At 40.9% G+C, this 16210-nt stretch overlaps 1 protein-coding gene across 8 annotated transcripts in view; it reads right to left on the bottom strand.

Moving 5' to 3' along the window:
- Positions 1–16210, bottom strand: part of MCPH1 (microcephalin 1) — a 244677-nt gene that overhangs the window by 179835 nt on the left and 48632 nt on the right. For all 8 annotated transcript variants that reach the window (XR_013525428.1, XM_078347075.1, XM_054243665.2 and 5 more), the window contains one exon: positions 8234–8343. Coding sequence is in view for 7 of the 8 variants with exons in the window: in XM_078347075.1 (XP_078203201.1) it covers positions 8234–8343 (110 nt within the window). In the remaining variant the exon portion in view is untranslated. The remainder of the gene's footprint in view (positions 1–8233; positions 8344–16210) is intronic.

The following is a 16210-nucleotide window of genomic DNA, read 5'->3' as shown; positions in this document are numbered from 1 at the left end:
GGCCTGGCATGACTGCAAACTGTAAAGCAGCATTCATAAAGCATTAGGGTCTCCATGACAGCAGTGAAGTGCTCATTCCAGGGCCTTTGACTTGAAGGACAGGAAACAGCAGGAAAATAATCCATTTATGTGAAGAGTGGCTCAAGTATCCTATTCTCCTTGCTCAGGAAGGCATCTGTGTCCCTCAGCTCTCTTTCCTCCTGCCTCTAGCTGGCCTGGCCACACTGCCTCCGAGCTAGACCTTTCCCGCCCTCTGGGCATCTAGTACTCTTTTTATTCCCACCACTGGGATCCTTTTATCTTCTTTCCACTGCAAGCCTTCTCCTCTGGGGAAGCCAGACCCAAATGAGCTGTAATTCCCAATCTACTGCCTCCGCAATCAAGACATGACCGGAACACTGTGAAATACACTTTCTTTTCAGCACCTCCATGTGACTGAGAAATAGACAACTTAATCTAAAAAGCCGTCACAATGCTCAGTAAATGGTGGCTGTGAGTACCCTATGCACAACTCATGCAGGTCTATTGACAGATCTCGGTTCTTTCAGGAAGGTTCTAACATACTGGAGATAAGGAAAGCATCTCTTGAAAACTGAGGAAGCAGATCCCCAAGCGGGCATTTCTGACCACAGAACTCAGTCTTCTGCCTCCTCGGTGAGATGACAGAGCACAATGTCATGCTATGGCCTACATCTCATCCTATAACAAAGGTTCTCAGTGGGAGGATGCCCATCAGCTCAGAAACACTGGAGGAGCTTTCAGAAAAAGCTACACCCCTATCCCCACCCCATGCCCAGAGACTCTGTTTTGGCCCTGCCATGCCTGTGGTCAGTAAGTCGAAGAGAGACACAGTGTGGGCTGTCCTGGAATTTTTAGGGTCATTTTCATTAAAGACACATGGTAGTCTCTGGGAGTGGGAAAGGAGGAGGCAGGAGAGAGAGACCTACTCTACTTCAAGTTATAGCTGCAAAACAAAGGACAGTGAATATGTGGGCATGACCCTTGCCCAAGTTTGTGCTGAAGAAAATAGCTAACATTTTTTCGAGCACTTCTATATATCAGATACTATCTGAAACTCTTGGCATATTTCAAGTCAATTAATTAGCACAACCCTTTTGAGAAGACTGGTACTATTATTATTATCCCTGTTTTATACACAAAGAAGTAGAGGCGCAGATGTTAAGTAATTTGTTCAACACCATGGAACCCACAGAGCAGGTAAGTAGCAGAGCTGGGATTGAACCCAGGCACCTGTCTCTGGGGCAACGCTTTAGCAACAATGCACTGCAATGTACAACCTTGGACAAGAGAATCCATCCTTTACTAACACAAGACCGTCTCTCAAGTTTAGGAAGAATATTCAAAAACAAATAGAGTACATGACGATGATTCTGTCATGGCTGAGTGATGGTTAGGAGCACCGGAAATATTTTAAGCATGTTCACTCAAAAAGTAGAAGGGAAATTAATGCATCTCTTATTTACTCGGAAAATACTTACTGAGCACTTGTTTGCAATGCTATATCCTTCTGAATATTAAGAGATGAACATGGGCTCATATTCTAGCAAAAATGTAAGAATAAGCAACTGTCAGAGCATATGCAAACTATTACTTATTGTTTTGCACCGTATTTGAAAAACTTTTAGGAATTTAAGTGTTCTATCTGGTGTGTAATTCTTTAATTTTTTTAAGCCACTATAAAAATAAGTACGCTCTATTTGTTCCTTCCTATCTCTCCAGGCCTCCAGGCTTAGGAGAGCCTTTGTAAACATTTCTGTGCTCTTACCCGCAGCTTGCCTTCGCATGCTACAAGCGGCACTGGCAGAGATGACTCCAAAGTGAGATGATAAAACTTAGCCCCTTAGAAAAAGCTATCCTGCTGATGACTCACATTAAACATTTTGCTGGGATAATCATCAATATTTTGAACAAAATCTAGAAGTAGAATAAACCAAATACCCCGGAGGAAAAAAAAATCATATTTATATATTTCTACCAGAGTGCTGGTATCTATATATATAGCTTCTTTGGGTTGTATGTCTGATGATATTCAACAAGTAACAAAGAAAACAGGTGAGAATTCATCATTTTATACTTTTTCCCTCCAAAAAGATGTATAACTATCAATGTGAATGGCCTACATGCTGCAAGCTAAGATTACAGAGGTAATAAAGTTGCTTAACTGGATCTTCAAAATAAAGTCTCAACAGGCCGGGCACGGCTGCTCACACCTATAATGCCAGCACTTTGGGAGGCTGAGGAAGGCAGGTCACTTGAGGTCAGGAGTTCAAAACCAGCCTGGCCAACAAGGCAAAACTCTGTGTCCCCACTAAAAAAAAAAAAAATTGAAAATAGAAAAATTAGCCAGGCGTGGTAGTGTGCACCAATAATCCCAGCTACTTGGGAGGCTGACACGAAAATCACTTGAACCCAGGGCAGCGGAAGTTGCAGTGAGCCAAGAGTGGGCCACTGCACCACAGCCGGGACAACAGAGCAAGACTCTTGTCTCAAAAAAAAAAAAAAAAAGTCTCAACAAATTTTAAACATGTATATTTAAAATAAGTCTCAAAAAAGCAAACTCTTTTTCTCACTGATTTATACAGTGACTTTTGCCAATAAAAATGGGTATTAAACCAAAATAATCTCTAATGGTAGTTACAGCTCTGAGATTCTATAATTCTTCATGGAATCATATATTTTTTTTCATTCTTTAAGCGAAACTGAGTTGATGTCATTACAGGTGTTTAGTGTATCTTTTGCAAACAATGACTTACATGTTCATCTTCAAAACTTTGACTTGGCCTCTTACTGCTCTCTTCTCAGAGAAGGATTCACACCAAAACTCTATTTAGAAAAGTTTTCTTAAGTGTCCATTAAAATTCACCCATCAGCTCAAGGAATGGTGGAATAAGTAATTTGAAATCGCCTCTCACTATGATCCCTCAGAAAAGCTGGACAAGATGCAAACAAACAAACAAGCCCCAGCTATTTGCAGTTACTGCCTAGCTACTAAGTCAGTGAGTCAAGGAAAAAGACACCCACAGAAGAAGAGGCGAGCCAGCGTCAAAAGTCCACACTCCCTGGGGGCAGTCAGCCTCAGAGAGACAGAAGCCCAGCTCCAAATCATCTCAGTCCCTGAGAGGAAGACACAAACTAACCTTGCATATTAGATACAGAACATATGACTGACAACAACAGGTGAGAAGAACAGAAATTAAGGAGAGCCTGAAAAGGGAGTTATTTCCAAAGAAATCTGCTGAATATGTACAAATAAATAAGAGACAGGATTAATAATTTTGGCAGAGAACTGGAAATGGTTTTTAAAAATCAAACAGAGGGTGTGAAGCCTCCTGCCTGCAATCCCAGCACTGTGGGAGGCCAAGGTGGGAAGACTGCTTGAGCCCAGGGGTTTGAGACCAGCTTGGTCAACATGGGGAGACCTCATCTCTACAAGAGATAATTTAAAAAATAAAATGGAATAACAAGGACTGAAAAGTAATACATGTTAAAACTCAGTATGTGGATTTAGCATCAGAATAGACTTAAAAAGAGTCAAAGGTGACATGGAAAGGAAATCAGTAGAAGAGATCCAGAATGAAACAAGGAGATACAAGAGGAAGAAATAGAGGGAAATTATGAGACATGGGCTAGAGAAGCAAAGGATAATATACTGGATTGCATTCTCAGCAATGGAAGCATGAGAAAGCAGGCAGGAGAAATAATAGCGGAGACGTTTCCAGAACAGATCAAAGACAAGAAGGCCTGTGACTTCAAGTAGACAAAGAACAAACACAATACTCTGGTACAACAATCACAAATACGAGAATTGTCTCAGCCCAGAGCCTGTTGCTGCGGCCGATGTCAGCCTCTCTCTTCCAGCAGGTTCCACATCCGCCTCTGGGCCACGCCAAGGCCGTGCTGCTCTTTGTGCAGGCTCCAGGCTTTACCACCTTTCTCACCTTTATACCGTCCACCCTGCACCTTCCCATTACTCGGGACTCAGGATTGACAGCTCTCATTGATTGACAGTCCCATCTGCAGGACTACCCAGATAGGACATTACCTTCAAGTGCTACTTCAAACTTAAAATTCAAGAGCAAATGAAGTCATTAGGGCCACGAGACACGTCTCAGTGTCACATCATTTTCCTAACCTCAGAAATACATGAAGGCTAGCTCTCAAGTGAAAATATAGAAATGTCAGGCCTATATTCCAGACCTTACCCTTCTCCATTCCAGTAGAGGCACTGGCTTCAGTCATTAGCTGATGAAGGATATTTCCTGTAAACTTTTCTTTTTTCAACATTCATATTCAATTACGTTTTTTTTTTGTTTTTTTTTTTTTAGAAAATAGAAACAATTTTGTGCTTAATCAAATCTGATACTTTCATAGATCTTTATACATAAAAATATGTGGCATGCACCTGTAGTGCCAGCTACTTGGGAGGCTGAGGCAGGAAAATTGCTTGAACTCGAGAGGCGGAGGTTGTAGTGAGCTGAGACTGCACCACTGTACTCCAGCCTGGGTGACAGATTCAGACTCCATCTCAGAGGAAAAAAAAAAAAAAGATATGGCCACGTTAAGTTCCAAATTTCAGTTTAACACAGATTATCTTACAGATTATCTTGAAATCTAACAAGGAACAAAATCAGCAGGTAAAATCTATTTAATGGGGAAAAATAAGAGAATGATTGAGATATTAACATTATATTTGTAAGCTGCAAGTCAGAAACTTCTAATTTTTATTCATCAATTCAATCCTTCCACAATTCCACTGTATACTTTTAGAACCAGGAAACTAAATGTTAGTGTTTCTGTAGACTCATTATAACATAACAACATAAACTTCTCTCCCATGTTCACATCAAAAGATCTCAAACTACTGGGAAGTTGTATATTGAAAATGTAATGTTACTGGCCAGGCGCTGTGGCTCATGCCTGTAATTCTAGCACTTTGGGATAACTTGAGGTCAGGAGTTCAAGACCAGCCTGGTCAACATGGTGTAACCCTATCGCTACAAAAAAAAAACAAATAAAATAAAATAAAATAATGTTGCTTTTTTAAAAAGCTATATCATTCTTCTTTCTAAACTGTAAAATAATAAATCATGGTCCTTCATCTGTATTTTTATCTAAATTTGCACTCCTAAAACACTCAACCTTTAGGCAAACAAATCAGGACTTTAAGCCTTTGTCTCTAATTTTAGAGTCTAAAAATAAAACAAGTTTATATGAGAAGTGTTTAGAAACAAACAAAACTTCTCCTAGGATAAATTACTTGTTTAAATTCTACTAAAATCCCTAAGGCAGTAGTTTTCAAACTTTGCTTTGCATTAGAATCACCTCAGGAGTTTAAAAAAATCCTAGTGGCCAGGACACACCCTGTATTAATGACACCAGCATTCTGGGACTGGGGCCAGGCGGCCACATACCTTACAGACCTCCAGTTGAATCCCATGTGCAGCCAGTCAGGAAGCACGGCCCTAGGGCACGAGGAGATTCGGATACCTTCGAGAAGAGGCTATGTAGTGAACTGGTAATGACAAATGGATTAAGAAGAAAATCCTGTGAGAGAGGGGCAACCCTGGTCTTGTTCCTTCTGCTATTGGCAAGACGTGATACGGAAGGTGGATTCTTCACCCTCTCTAGATGTTCGTCCCCTATGTATTAAGGATGGGCACTGTGCTGGGCTAGGGAGCTGCTGGCCCGGAGGGTCTCAAGTGAAACCAGAGAATCTGCACTTATTTATTTATTTATTATTTATTTTTGAGACAGAGTCTCACTCTGTGTCCCAGGTTGAAGTGCAATAGCGTGATTTCGGCTCACTGCAAACCTCCACCTCCAGCATTCAGGTGATTCCCCCACCTCAGCCTCCCGAGCAGCTGGGATTTACAGGCGCCCACCACCAGGCCTGGCCAACTTTGGTATTTTTTGTAGAGACAGGTTTTCGCCATGTTGGCCAGGCTGGTCTCAAACCGCTGACCTCAAGTGATCCATCCACCTTGGCCTCCCAAAGTGCTGGGATTATAGGCATGAGCCACTGTGCCCGGCCCAGAAAATCTGCATTTAAAGCCTGCTTTGAGTGATTCTTCTTCATGCAGGACCAGAAGTAGCAGATCCCTTTCAGAACTAACATTCTAAATTATGAGGGCAAAGTTTACTAATATGCTTAAGATATTTTTAAAAGAAGACTTAAATTTGAACAAGTTAGGCAGTTCAGTTTATGAGAATAGTTTTGTTCCTGACCACAGCAGTTGAAAGCAGATATGGAAGTGTGGATTTATGATTTTGCATTTTGTCTCCCTCTCTAACCACTCATTCTTTTTTTTTTTTTTTTTTTTTTTTTTAAGAGACGTGGTCTCTCTATGTTGCCCAGGCTGGAGTGCAGTGGCTATTCACAGGCACGATCCTACTACTGATCAGCACAGGAGTTTTGACCTGCTCCGTTTCCTACCTGGGCTGGTTCACCCCTTCTTAGGCAACCTGGTAGTCCCCGGCTCCCACCACTCATTCTTTTATTATTACTCAAGACAATACAATACCACCTTGTATTCATGGAGCACTTACTATCTGATCTACAGAAGAATGACAGAAGGTCAAACAGGTACTCATCTCCCATTCATACACCATTTACAGTGAGATGCCTCATAGGAAGAAGGGGCCCCACTCCCGCCCAGGACGCCTGTTCCTAACCCAGTGCTTCCATAGACCCAGCCCATCCAATCCAGGCCTATCCCAGGCACTGGGTAGCAATACCACACGTCTGAAATAGTAACTTCCATAGCAGGCAAATGAGAAAGTCAAATGCCATGCCTTTTGATCAGACAGGACAGAGCATTTTTATGGTGAGTAACAAGCAACTCAACAATCAATATTTACTGAGCACTTTTTAAAAAAATTGCCAGACATGGTACCAAGTACAGTGGCAATAGAGATGAGAGGTACCACCGCTTCCCTGGGCAGACATCAGCAGAGGGCAGACAATGGGACGCATCGGCAGGAGAGGCGTGGGAACAGTACTAGATGCAGAGGAAACTGGTTCTTTATTTATTTCCAAAGGAACTGGGTCAAGTGGCCATGGAGCAGTTAGGAAAAAGACGCAAAACACAAACTCAGCCACGGTGCCGCCAGCGTTCTAGGAAGGTCCCCGTCCCTGAGAGCGTGCTGGCAGGTCCCACAGGCTGCAGTGGAGCCAAGGTGGGTAACACTATTGCAGAGCAGGTGCCGTGGTGTTGCCAAGTTACAGATATGTTACAGGACCTGACAGCCTCTCTACACATCTGTTGCTGTACCTGAAATAGGATTCCTTTCCATTTTTTTGCTCCACTTTTTTTTCTGAGACAAACCAGAAAGCACCAGTAAAGAAGTCTATGTTTCTACAAGTTACTGCCAACTTTCATGAAATCTGTGTAATTTTAAACGTCTTTTAAACATTGCCAAGGTAAGCAGCAAAGGAGTCAGGTTTCTCCTCCACAGGTCAAATGCAGCCGCCGCTCTGTTCCAGACTGAGTATCAGGACCTAGAAGCCCCTTACAGACCTGTCTACTCTGTCATTCTTTTCATCTGCTGCTGGTTAATTGGTAGGGTTTTTCCCTACCATTTGAATTTAGGTTTCACTACATTGTACTTCCTTGGCCTCATAAACACCAGGCACAAGGTTATATAGAATGGCTAATTTTAAATTTAAGCAATGCAATCAGATATTGGATAACCAAAAAATTTAAAATCCTCCTTATATACTCATGTAAGAGGGTAAGAAAAGTCTTTTAGAGAAAGAGCAAGGTTTTAAAACCAAAACCACAAAGGAATGGGTGTATCTGAGTGTTAGTATGTAAACCTTTCACTCTGATGGCTAGAGGTCAAACCTTGGTTAGTTTACAAGTGAATAAATGTTTGGATTTTTTCACCTCCTACCTAGTAAATATTTATTCAGATTATAAAATGGCAAGAAACGCTGGTATAGCCAACATTCTCTGCTTGAGAGAAGCAACAGGCATTTTTACAAGAAATGCATTAGCCGAGTGATATGAGAAAGCTTGGTCTATCAGTTGTAATTCTTTGGAATGAAACCAACACTCAGTTTCATATTCAGAGTTCTCCAGCATTTACCCATAATCAATTTTTACAAATAAAAGACAGGTCAGATAGAGTGGTTTGTGTTTCACTGACCCAAAGAAGAATATTGTGATGTATCAGCATTTGAAAGTTTAAAATAATATTTTCACACACTGACCTTTTTGCCTCTCCTGCTTTTCTTCGATTCCCCATGAGGTTGGATGAGGTCCTTAAAGCCTTCACATGAGCCATCTAAAACATCATGCCCTGTTGGTCTATTTTTAACACCTAGAACCCAAGTGGATTAAAGATCAGTTAGAACTTTACAGGAAGTTATACGCTTTTTAAATAAATTGTGCATGTCTTGCTCTTTGAGATCTATCTAGAACTTTTGATTTATTACATTCCAATATCCCAAGCGATTCACTTAACTCAATGGTCAGTGACAATCAGGTTACAATGTTCTTCTATAGCATCAACTCCATTCACTTCCTAATTCAAGAAAAGTATACCCATACCTTATGCACTCTTCAAATTTCAATTCTTAGATTTTAAAATAATGACAAAGAACAACTCTTCAGAGTGGTAATAATTAACCTAAGTTCTGGGGTCAGTTTGAAATTTTCTAGAAAACAGTCTTTAATACAGAGCTTCAGGCTTCAACTTACAAATGATGATATTTTACTCACCCCAGGTTTCCACCTGAGACCAGCATCTTGCCATGAAGACATACAAACCAAAAGGATATTCATCAAGTGAAATGTGGTCTCCGTGGATGCTAACCTGTGTAGACCTAAGTGACCCACAATGAGGTGTGAAACGTGTGATTTGACTCATCTACTGCTTAGAGGGTGCTTCTTACTCCCACCCTTCCTCCTCCTTCAAACACTCTGCCTACTTTATGACTTCATTGGGACTCTGAAGGAGGAGCTAACATGGACCATGACATGGTCTCAGTGGTATCATGCAAACTTTGAAGCAAGTTATGTAAGCAGCCTGGGGGACTAGAACCTGCCAGTCAGGTGACAGCCAAATTGCACTGTTGATTACTTAATGATTAACAAATAGCTAATGATCTTCCCACTGGAGATGCAAAATGCACAAGATATAGTCCCACTATTAGAGAGCTCCCAACCCAAGAGACAATGTAGACAGATGAATAAATACAATGCAAGGTGAAATTAACATTAGTGCCCTCCGAATTTAAAACTCACCTGAGATTTATTTACAGTTAAAAGGCTATAAAGCCAGCTATAACTAAATTTGGAGAGTCTAAGGTAAAAACTGTCACTCTTTTCAAAAACAGAGTCCTATCTAAGTGAAAAAGATGCAGAATAAAAATGTTAATACTTTCTTGAATTCAAGCTAGTTGTGATTTGTAGCCCGGGCCCTGGACACATTTTAAGGTCCAGTTCTAAACCACAAACCTACCAACCTACACTCTTTGCCATAATCCCTGATACTGAATCCAATGGAGACTCAAACCAGTCACATCCTGACTGATTCCCCACCTCCTCAGGTATCTTTTATGGTTGACTCCAATTGACTTATCTCCCAGGCCCACTTTATCCCCCAGGGTAGAATATAAATGCAATCTTTTTCACCTTAAAGATTAAAAATACTTAGTATTATTAATTGTATCTACTATGCATTTATTTTCCTTTCTAAACAACAAATATCCACTTGAAGCATGTGTCAAAATCAGAAAAGCAGTGGACTAGAGATGTAACTTGGGATGCAGTGCTCTGTTACTGATCCATGAATCAATTTGCAGCTTCCTAGTGCATTCAATCGAAGTTTTAGAACAGCAACAAAACAGGCTATAAAAGCATTTTACGAACATAAAGTTTAGGAAATGCATCATGATCTTTTAAAACTCAAGAGACTGATATTCTTAACAACGCATTTTCATTAAATCACAGAGTCAAAAAGCAAACTAAGTAAATGGTTTATTATTTGGTTTCTGAAAACATTTCATAAACTCTGCCACAGTAATTTGCCAGTGTGTTTCAGCAATGACGTCGGTAAACCCAAAGCAGTTGAGAGTGCAAAGTACTCCTGAAAACACCTGTGGAAAGATGGGTTGGACTCCATTTTTGGCCGGAGGTGAGTAAACAAACACCTACTCAGCTCATGCTGACTCCCCCACTTCTTGGATGACTCTTTCCAAGTTCGCTCCTAAGTGTGGTTTCTTCATGGGTTGTCATCACCTCCCTTCTCATTCCCCAAGGTGATTTAATCACTTCCCATAAAGTCATCTATTATTGAAGAGACCTAATTCTCTGTACCTCTCCTCACCTCCCAGCTGAGGTATGGCTGGATATACACAACTACCTAATGGACATCTATTTTCAGTGACTCCAAGAAGTTCCAACTAACATGTACCCTTTAGTGCTCTTCCTCCAACATACCCCAGTTGGATGAACGTATGTCTTCTTTGGCTGGGGCTACCATGCCACAGACTGGGTGGCCTGAAGGCAGAGATCAGGATGCCTGCATGGTAGGGTTCTGGTGAAGGCTCTCTTCCTGGCTTGAAGAAGGCCACCTTGCTGTCTTCACAAGACAGAGGAAGCCAATTCTCTGAGGCCTTTTTATAATGGTCCTAATTCCATCACGAAGCCCCTACCTTCCAGATCTCATCTAAATTATCTCCAAAGATCACCCTCTCCAGATGTAATCCTATTGAGGGTTAGAGCATCAGTAAGTAAATTTGGGGGTCACAGGACACAATTTAGTCCACAGCATTTCCCTGTGAAAGCCATAAATCTTCCTCTCTTATTTTCCTTCTAACCTCATTACACACTATTCATTGACTTAGTTTTTACAAAATGATCAAATACAAAAATGAATCTCACAGCCCCAACATTTTTATGTCAGTTATCTGAAATTTTACCATTTAGAAATTTGTTTGAATTAACAATATCCTCAAAATAAAAACACATCAAAGAAAGCTAGAAAATGGTCATTTATTCATCTGTGTGAATTAGTTAAAACACAACCTTCAGCTACTCAACAGACATAACCAAGATTATGAAAAAGTCTTAGTCGGGTGAGATGGCTCACGCTTGTAATCACAGCACTTTAGGAGGCCGAGGCAGGTGTATCACGAGGTCAAGAGATCGAGACTATCCTGGCCAACATGGTGAAACCTGGTCTCTACTAAAGTACAAAAATTAGCTGGATGTGGTGGTGCATGCCTGTAATCCCAGCTACTCAGGAGGCTGAGGCAGGAGAATCACTTGAACCTGGGAGACAGAGGTTGCAGTAAACCAATATCATGCCACTGCACTCCATCCTGGCAAGAGAGTGAGATTCTGTCTTAAAAAAGAAAGAAAGAAAGAAAGAAAATAAAAAAGTCTTGGTTCTGCGGGGAGAGAGAAGAAAATGACTAGTAGGATTACTGTGGAGCCACAAGCAGGCCAAGGCAGTAGAAGGACACATGTAACTCCAGTACTAGGAAAGGGAGAGATGAAGGAGTGCACATTGCAAAGACTGTAGGAGAAACTTGGCTCATGTAACAATTTTGTCTAGCACTAAGGCCAAAGAAATAACTCTTATTTTTAACATTTATTTTCCCGCACATTCTACTTTCCTACTTCTAAGACACAAAACTAAGACTTATAATGCAAGTACTAATAATACATTTAAATAATTAGTATTTACTCGCACAAAGCATTAGGCAAGAGTCAAGGGTTGAAAAGGCTTCTGAAGACTGAATAATCCATAATTTTAACATGTAAAAATATACACTTATCCAATCAGAAATTTCTTCTAAGCTTTGAAAATTTGAATGTGAAATTATTTAAGAATGCAATATGCAAAATATTAAGACTGGAAAGAACCTTTAAAGACACCTAGAAAAAGTTTCCTTTCCAGAGATACCTTTGGGATACATGTAAATTATATGATTTCTATACAAGCAAAACTCTGCTAAGAGACTGTAGTCATATTCTTCTATAAAAATATCAAGTTCACATTGTTCACTCTGCCAAAAAACAAAAACAAATTAACACTCTTCAATAATGTGGAATTTTTCCCTTTGTAATCATTGTAGAGATCATTACAATGTCAATTCTATGTGTGTAAATTTGTTTTAATTCCTAATTACTAAAAGTAATTGCTCTGACTTTTGAATTTCCTGATACTTGTATATAAATTATCTTGACTGTATATTCCCTACTTAGCTAAGTTCTTGAAAGCAAAAAGACAGACTTTCTATTAACCTTACCTCTCACCGTTTACAGACTGGACGAACACAGTAGATGTGGAGTAAATATCTGATTGATAAAAAATAAATATGTAAACAAATGACTGAATCAACTAATCAGTTAAATGGTCAAGAGCCCTCCTGTTAAGACTAACGCACATCAAGCTGCTAGGATTATTTAGTCTTGCAGCCCCAGTGAGATGGGCTGGCGGGCTATGGGAAAGGGGGTTCTTAATACACTTGTGAATTATTTGAATAGTCAAAAGTGTAGTGAAAATGTATAGAGCAAAAATATATATATATATTTGCTACAGTAGTAATTGAGTTTCTCTTGAATGCTCAGAATTTGCAAATTATATCATACGCTGGGCACAGTGGCTCACACTGTGCTTTGGGAGGCAAAGGTGGGCAGATTGCAGGAGCTCGTTAGAGACCAGACTGAGCAGCGCAGCCCGGTGTGGTGGCCTTCACCTCTAGTCCCAGCTACTCAGGATGCTGAGGTGGGAGAATCGTTTGAGCCCTGGAAGTTGAGGCTGCAGTGAGCTGAGATCATACCACTGCACTCCAGTTTAGGTGATAGAGTGAGACCCCCATCTAAAAATAACACCAAAGAACAACAACAAAAAAACCCAACTACTGTAAATCCTCCATACCACTATTAGATGCTTTGTTAACTGCCAAAATGGATGACAAAACTGAGTGGTAATCGGTGACATCATCAGCTTGTTAATCAGCATAATGGATGTGAGAAATAGTTTCTTGTTGGTTAAATTCATTGATTCCAGAACACTGATTGGCTTAAATATGGCAGGGGAACCCAATACCCACACGTAACAGAGCATAAACATCCAGCATGAGTTGTAGCTAGCTGATAGCTCTAGGGGTGGTATCCAAGGCTTAGTCCATAAATGACCCTGTAAGGATACCCGATGGTCTGGTGTTGACAGCAAGTTTGCAGAAACTTGCCCAGAGAACGTTGTCTGCCTCTAGCAGTCCTTTCAGATAACGTACGAACACTGCACTAAAGGACAAGAGAACTGGGCCTTCAGCATGTTGGTCAGTTCTGTGGACTGCTTCCTAAGTGCCTGACAATAAATGTTTAATAAATGTCTTTCTGAGACTTGCCTTCAACAAGATCAGGTAGATAGATGGCAGAAAAGTAGTTAACCATCATTGACATCCCACAACTGGTGGCTGTTATCAATGAACAAGACCCTGGGAGCTGGACATGACCAAATTGCCTGGATAAGCTCACAACATATGTGTACAAGGTGCTGACATCTAAAAATCTATCACACACAATGAAGAAAATCTGTATCAAACCCACAGACAAATGGGGTGTGGGAAGGACTTTTCTGCTTTTGCTAGTGAACACACGGCACCTATGGGATCACTGTGTCTCCTTTCTTCATTAATGAAAAGCAGCTAGGAGCCAAGCTGTGTACTAGTTCAGCATGACCAATTGGGTTTATCTACTTGGCAATTCAAACTGACTTCCAGAGGTTGATGGCTATGACTGGCAGTGCTGGGGGCAGGTGGGACACATTTCCACAAATAAGAAGCATCAATTCTCTTGTGCAGTCAAAGGTTAAAACAAGAATTGAGATCTCCATTCCCATGCAAACTGGCTATGGAAATATTTCCTGAGCCCAAACTACAGCAGCATTTTTCAGACTGAGTGCAAGAGCAAAGGGAATTTCCTATTTCTTTTTTTTTTTGATATATTTTGACTCTTGTTGCCCGGCCTGGAGTGCAGTAGCTCGATCTTGGCTCACTGCAACCTCCGCCTCCCGGGTTCAAGCAATCCTCCTGGCCCAGCCTCCCAAGTAGCTGAGATTATGAGCATGTGCCAACATACCCATCTAATTTTGTGTTTTTAAGTAGAAACAGGGTTTCACTAAGTTGGTCAGCTTGGTCTTGAACTCCTGACCTCAAGTGATCCACCCACCTTGGCCACCCAACTACTAGGATTCCAGGCGTGAGCCACCATGCCTGGCCCAAATTTCCTATTTCAAAACCCATTTAATCACACAACTGAAGAGTTTCAACCTATCTTTCAATTGGAAGTGATGAGTCTGCAATAGAAGGAAATGCTAATAGGCACACATCCAGAGAAGAATCTAAGAGAATTCCATCAGTGTCTTCTCAGCAATGAATATGCTCAATGCAAATTATCTGCTGTGGACTGACATTGAATTGGCAGTATCTGTCTGTGTGAAAAGGCATTTTCAAAAGTGAAATATGTACATAAAATCTTTATTATTAAATATTAGCCTTCATAAACATTTGCAACCAGTGTTGCTGACGGGAGCACTGAATCCAAACTCGAATTAAGTATTTCCCTACCCCACAAATGATCCTTCTCATTAATAGACCTGTATTACAAAAAAATTGTATTCATTTCATCAATAAAAATTGTGTGGAAAATGTCTTTTTCTCATTATGTAACAGTCTACACAAGTACTGGCATACCTCGATTTGGCCTCTTTGCCCACAAAGCCTAATCAACTTTGTATCTCATCTGTTACAGAAAAATTGTGCTGACTCTACACATAGGCTCTACTAAAAAATGAAGATTTAGCCAGGCTCGGTGGCTCATGCCTATAATCCCAGCACTTTGGGAGGCCGAGGCAGGCAGATCACAAGGTCAAGAGATCAAGACCATTTGTGGCCAACATGGTGAAAATACAAAATACAAAAGACAAAACAGTCTCTACTTAAAATACAAAAAATCGCTGGGCATGGTGATGCGCACCTGTAGTCCCAGCTACTCGGGAGGCCAAGGCAGGATTCCCGCCTGAACGCAGAAGGCGGAGGTTGCAGTGAGCTGAGATTGCACCACTGTACTCTAGCATGGTCAAAGAGCGAGACTCCGCCTAAAAAAAATAAGAGGATTTACAGTACCAGTATGCAAATACATCTGACATAATACTTTTATAAAAAGCAAATTTTAAGGCAATATAACTCTATGTATGCAAAAAATAATCTTAAAATATCTATTTACATTTGTATGCTTGTACACACACACACACAAACACACACACACGAAATGTGTGGAAGGAAATATTCAACTGTGGACAGTGTCTGCTTCGAGCAGACAAACAATCCAACCCATAGTCTGTTCTCCATAAAGTGTACAGGGTTACATTTAAAACCTAAATCTGATTTGGTTACTCCCCTGTTCAAAAGCCCCAATGGCTTCTTATCACACTTCAAAACAAAACAGCTGCCCGCCTTGTCAGAGCCTGAAGGTCCCGAAGCTCCGGCCCCTGCTCCTCTCCTACCTCCTTCCGATGCGCCTCCCTCCAGCTCAGGAAGTCCTTGCAGTCATGGCCTCCCTGTTGTTCCTGCAAGCATTTTTCTCCATCAGGACATTGTTCCCGCTGTTGCCTCCAGCTGAAACCCGGCTTCTGACAGTCACAGGCTCCCCCTATGTCCTAGGCCTGTGATCGGATGTCACCTCTCAGGGAAGCCTTCGCTGGCCACCTTACCTAGCCAATGCACTACTATTTTTCTTTTTATCATTAACTGCTGGCTAGCTGACACTGTTACACACTTATTTACCATTTGTCTTCCTCTATGGGGGTGCATGCTGCTTCATTCTCTGCTATGTCCCCACAAACTTGCAGAGCGCCTAAGACATGATGGGTGCATGATGTTCATTAGTTGTTAAGTGAACTAATGAAAAGAGGCAAGTGAGGAGTTGAGATGGGAATTCTAGTCCTCTTAGTAAGCTTTGTTACAATGGGAATGTATCTGTGTACTGTTTATAAAATTAGAGAGAATTAAAAAAAATGAACGATTTTAAAGATTTTAGGAAACAAAATGGTTTCTCTCACAGTTCCCATTCTATTAATGTCCTGAAGCTCTTTGTAACTTGTGTTTCGAACCTTTTTACACTCTTAGATACTGATGACAGCAACAAGCGAGCTGAAAATAGACAAGGAG

Source organism: Callithrix jacchus, chromosome 13, assembly GCF_049354715.1.
Source record: "Callithrix jacchus isolate 240 chromosome 13, calJac240_pri, whole genome shotgun sequence".
Taxonomy (NCBI): Eukaryota; Metazoa; Chordata; class Mammalia; order Primates; family Cebidae; genus Callithrix; species Callithrix jacchus.
This window is presented reverse-complemented; position numbering and strand designations above follow the sequence as displayed.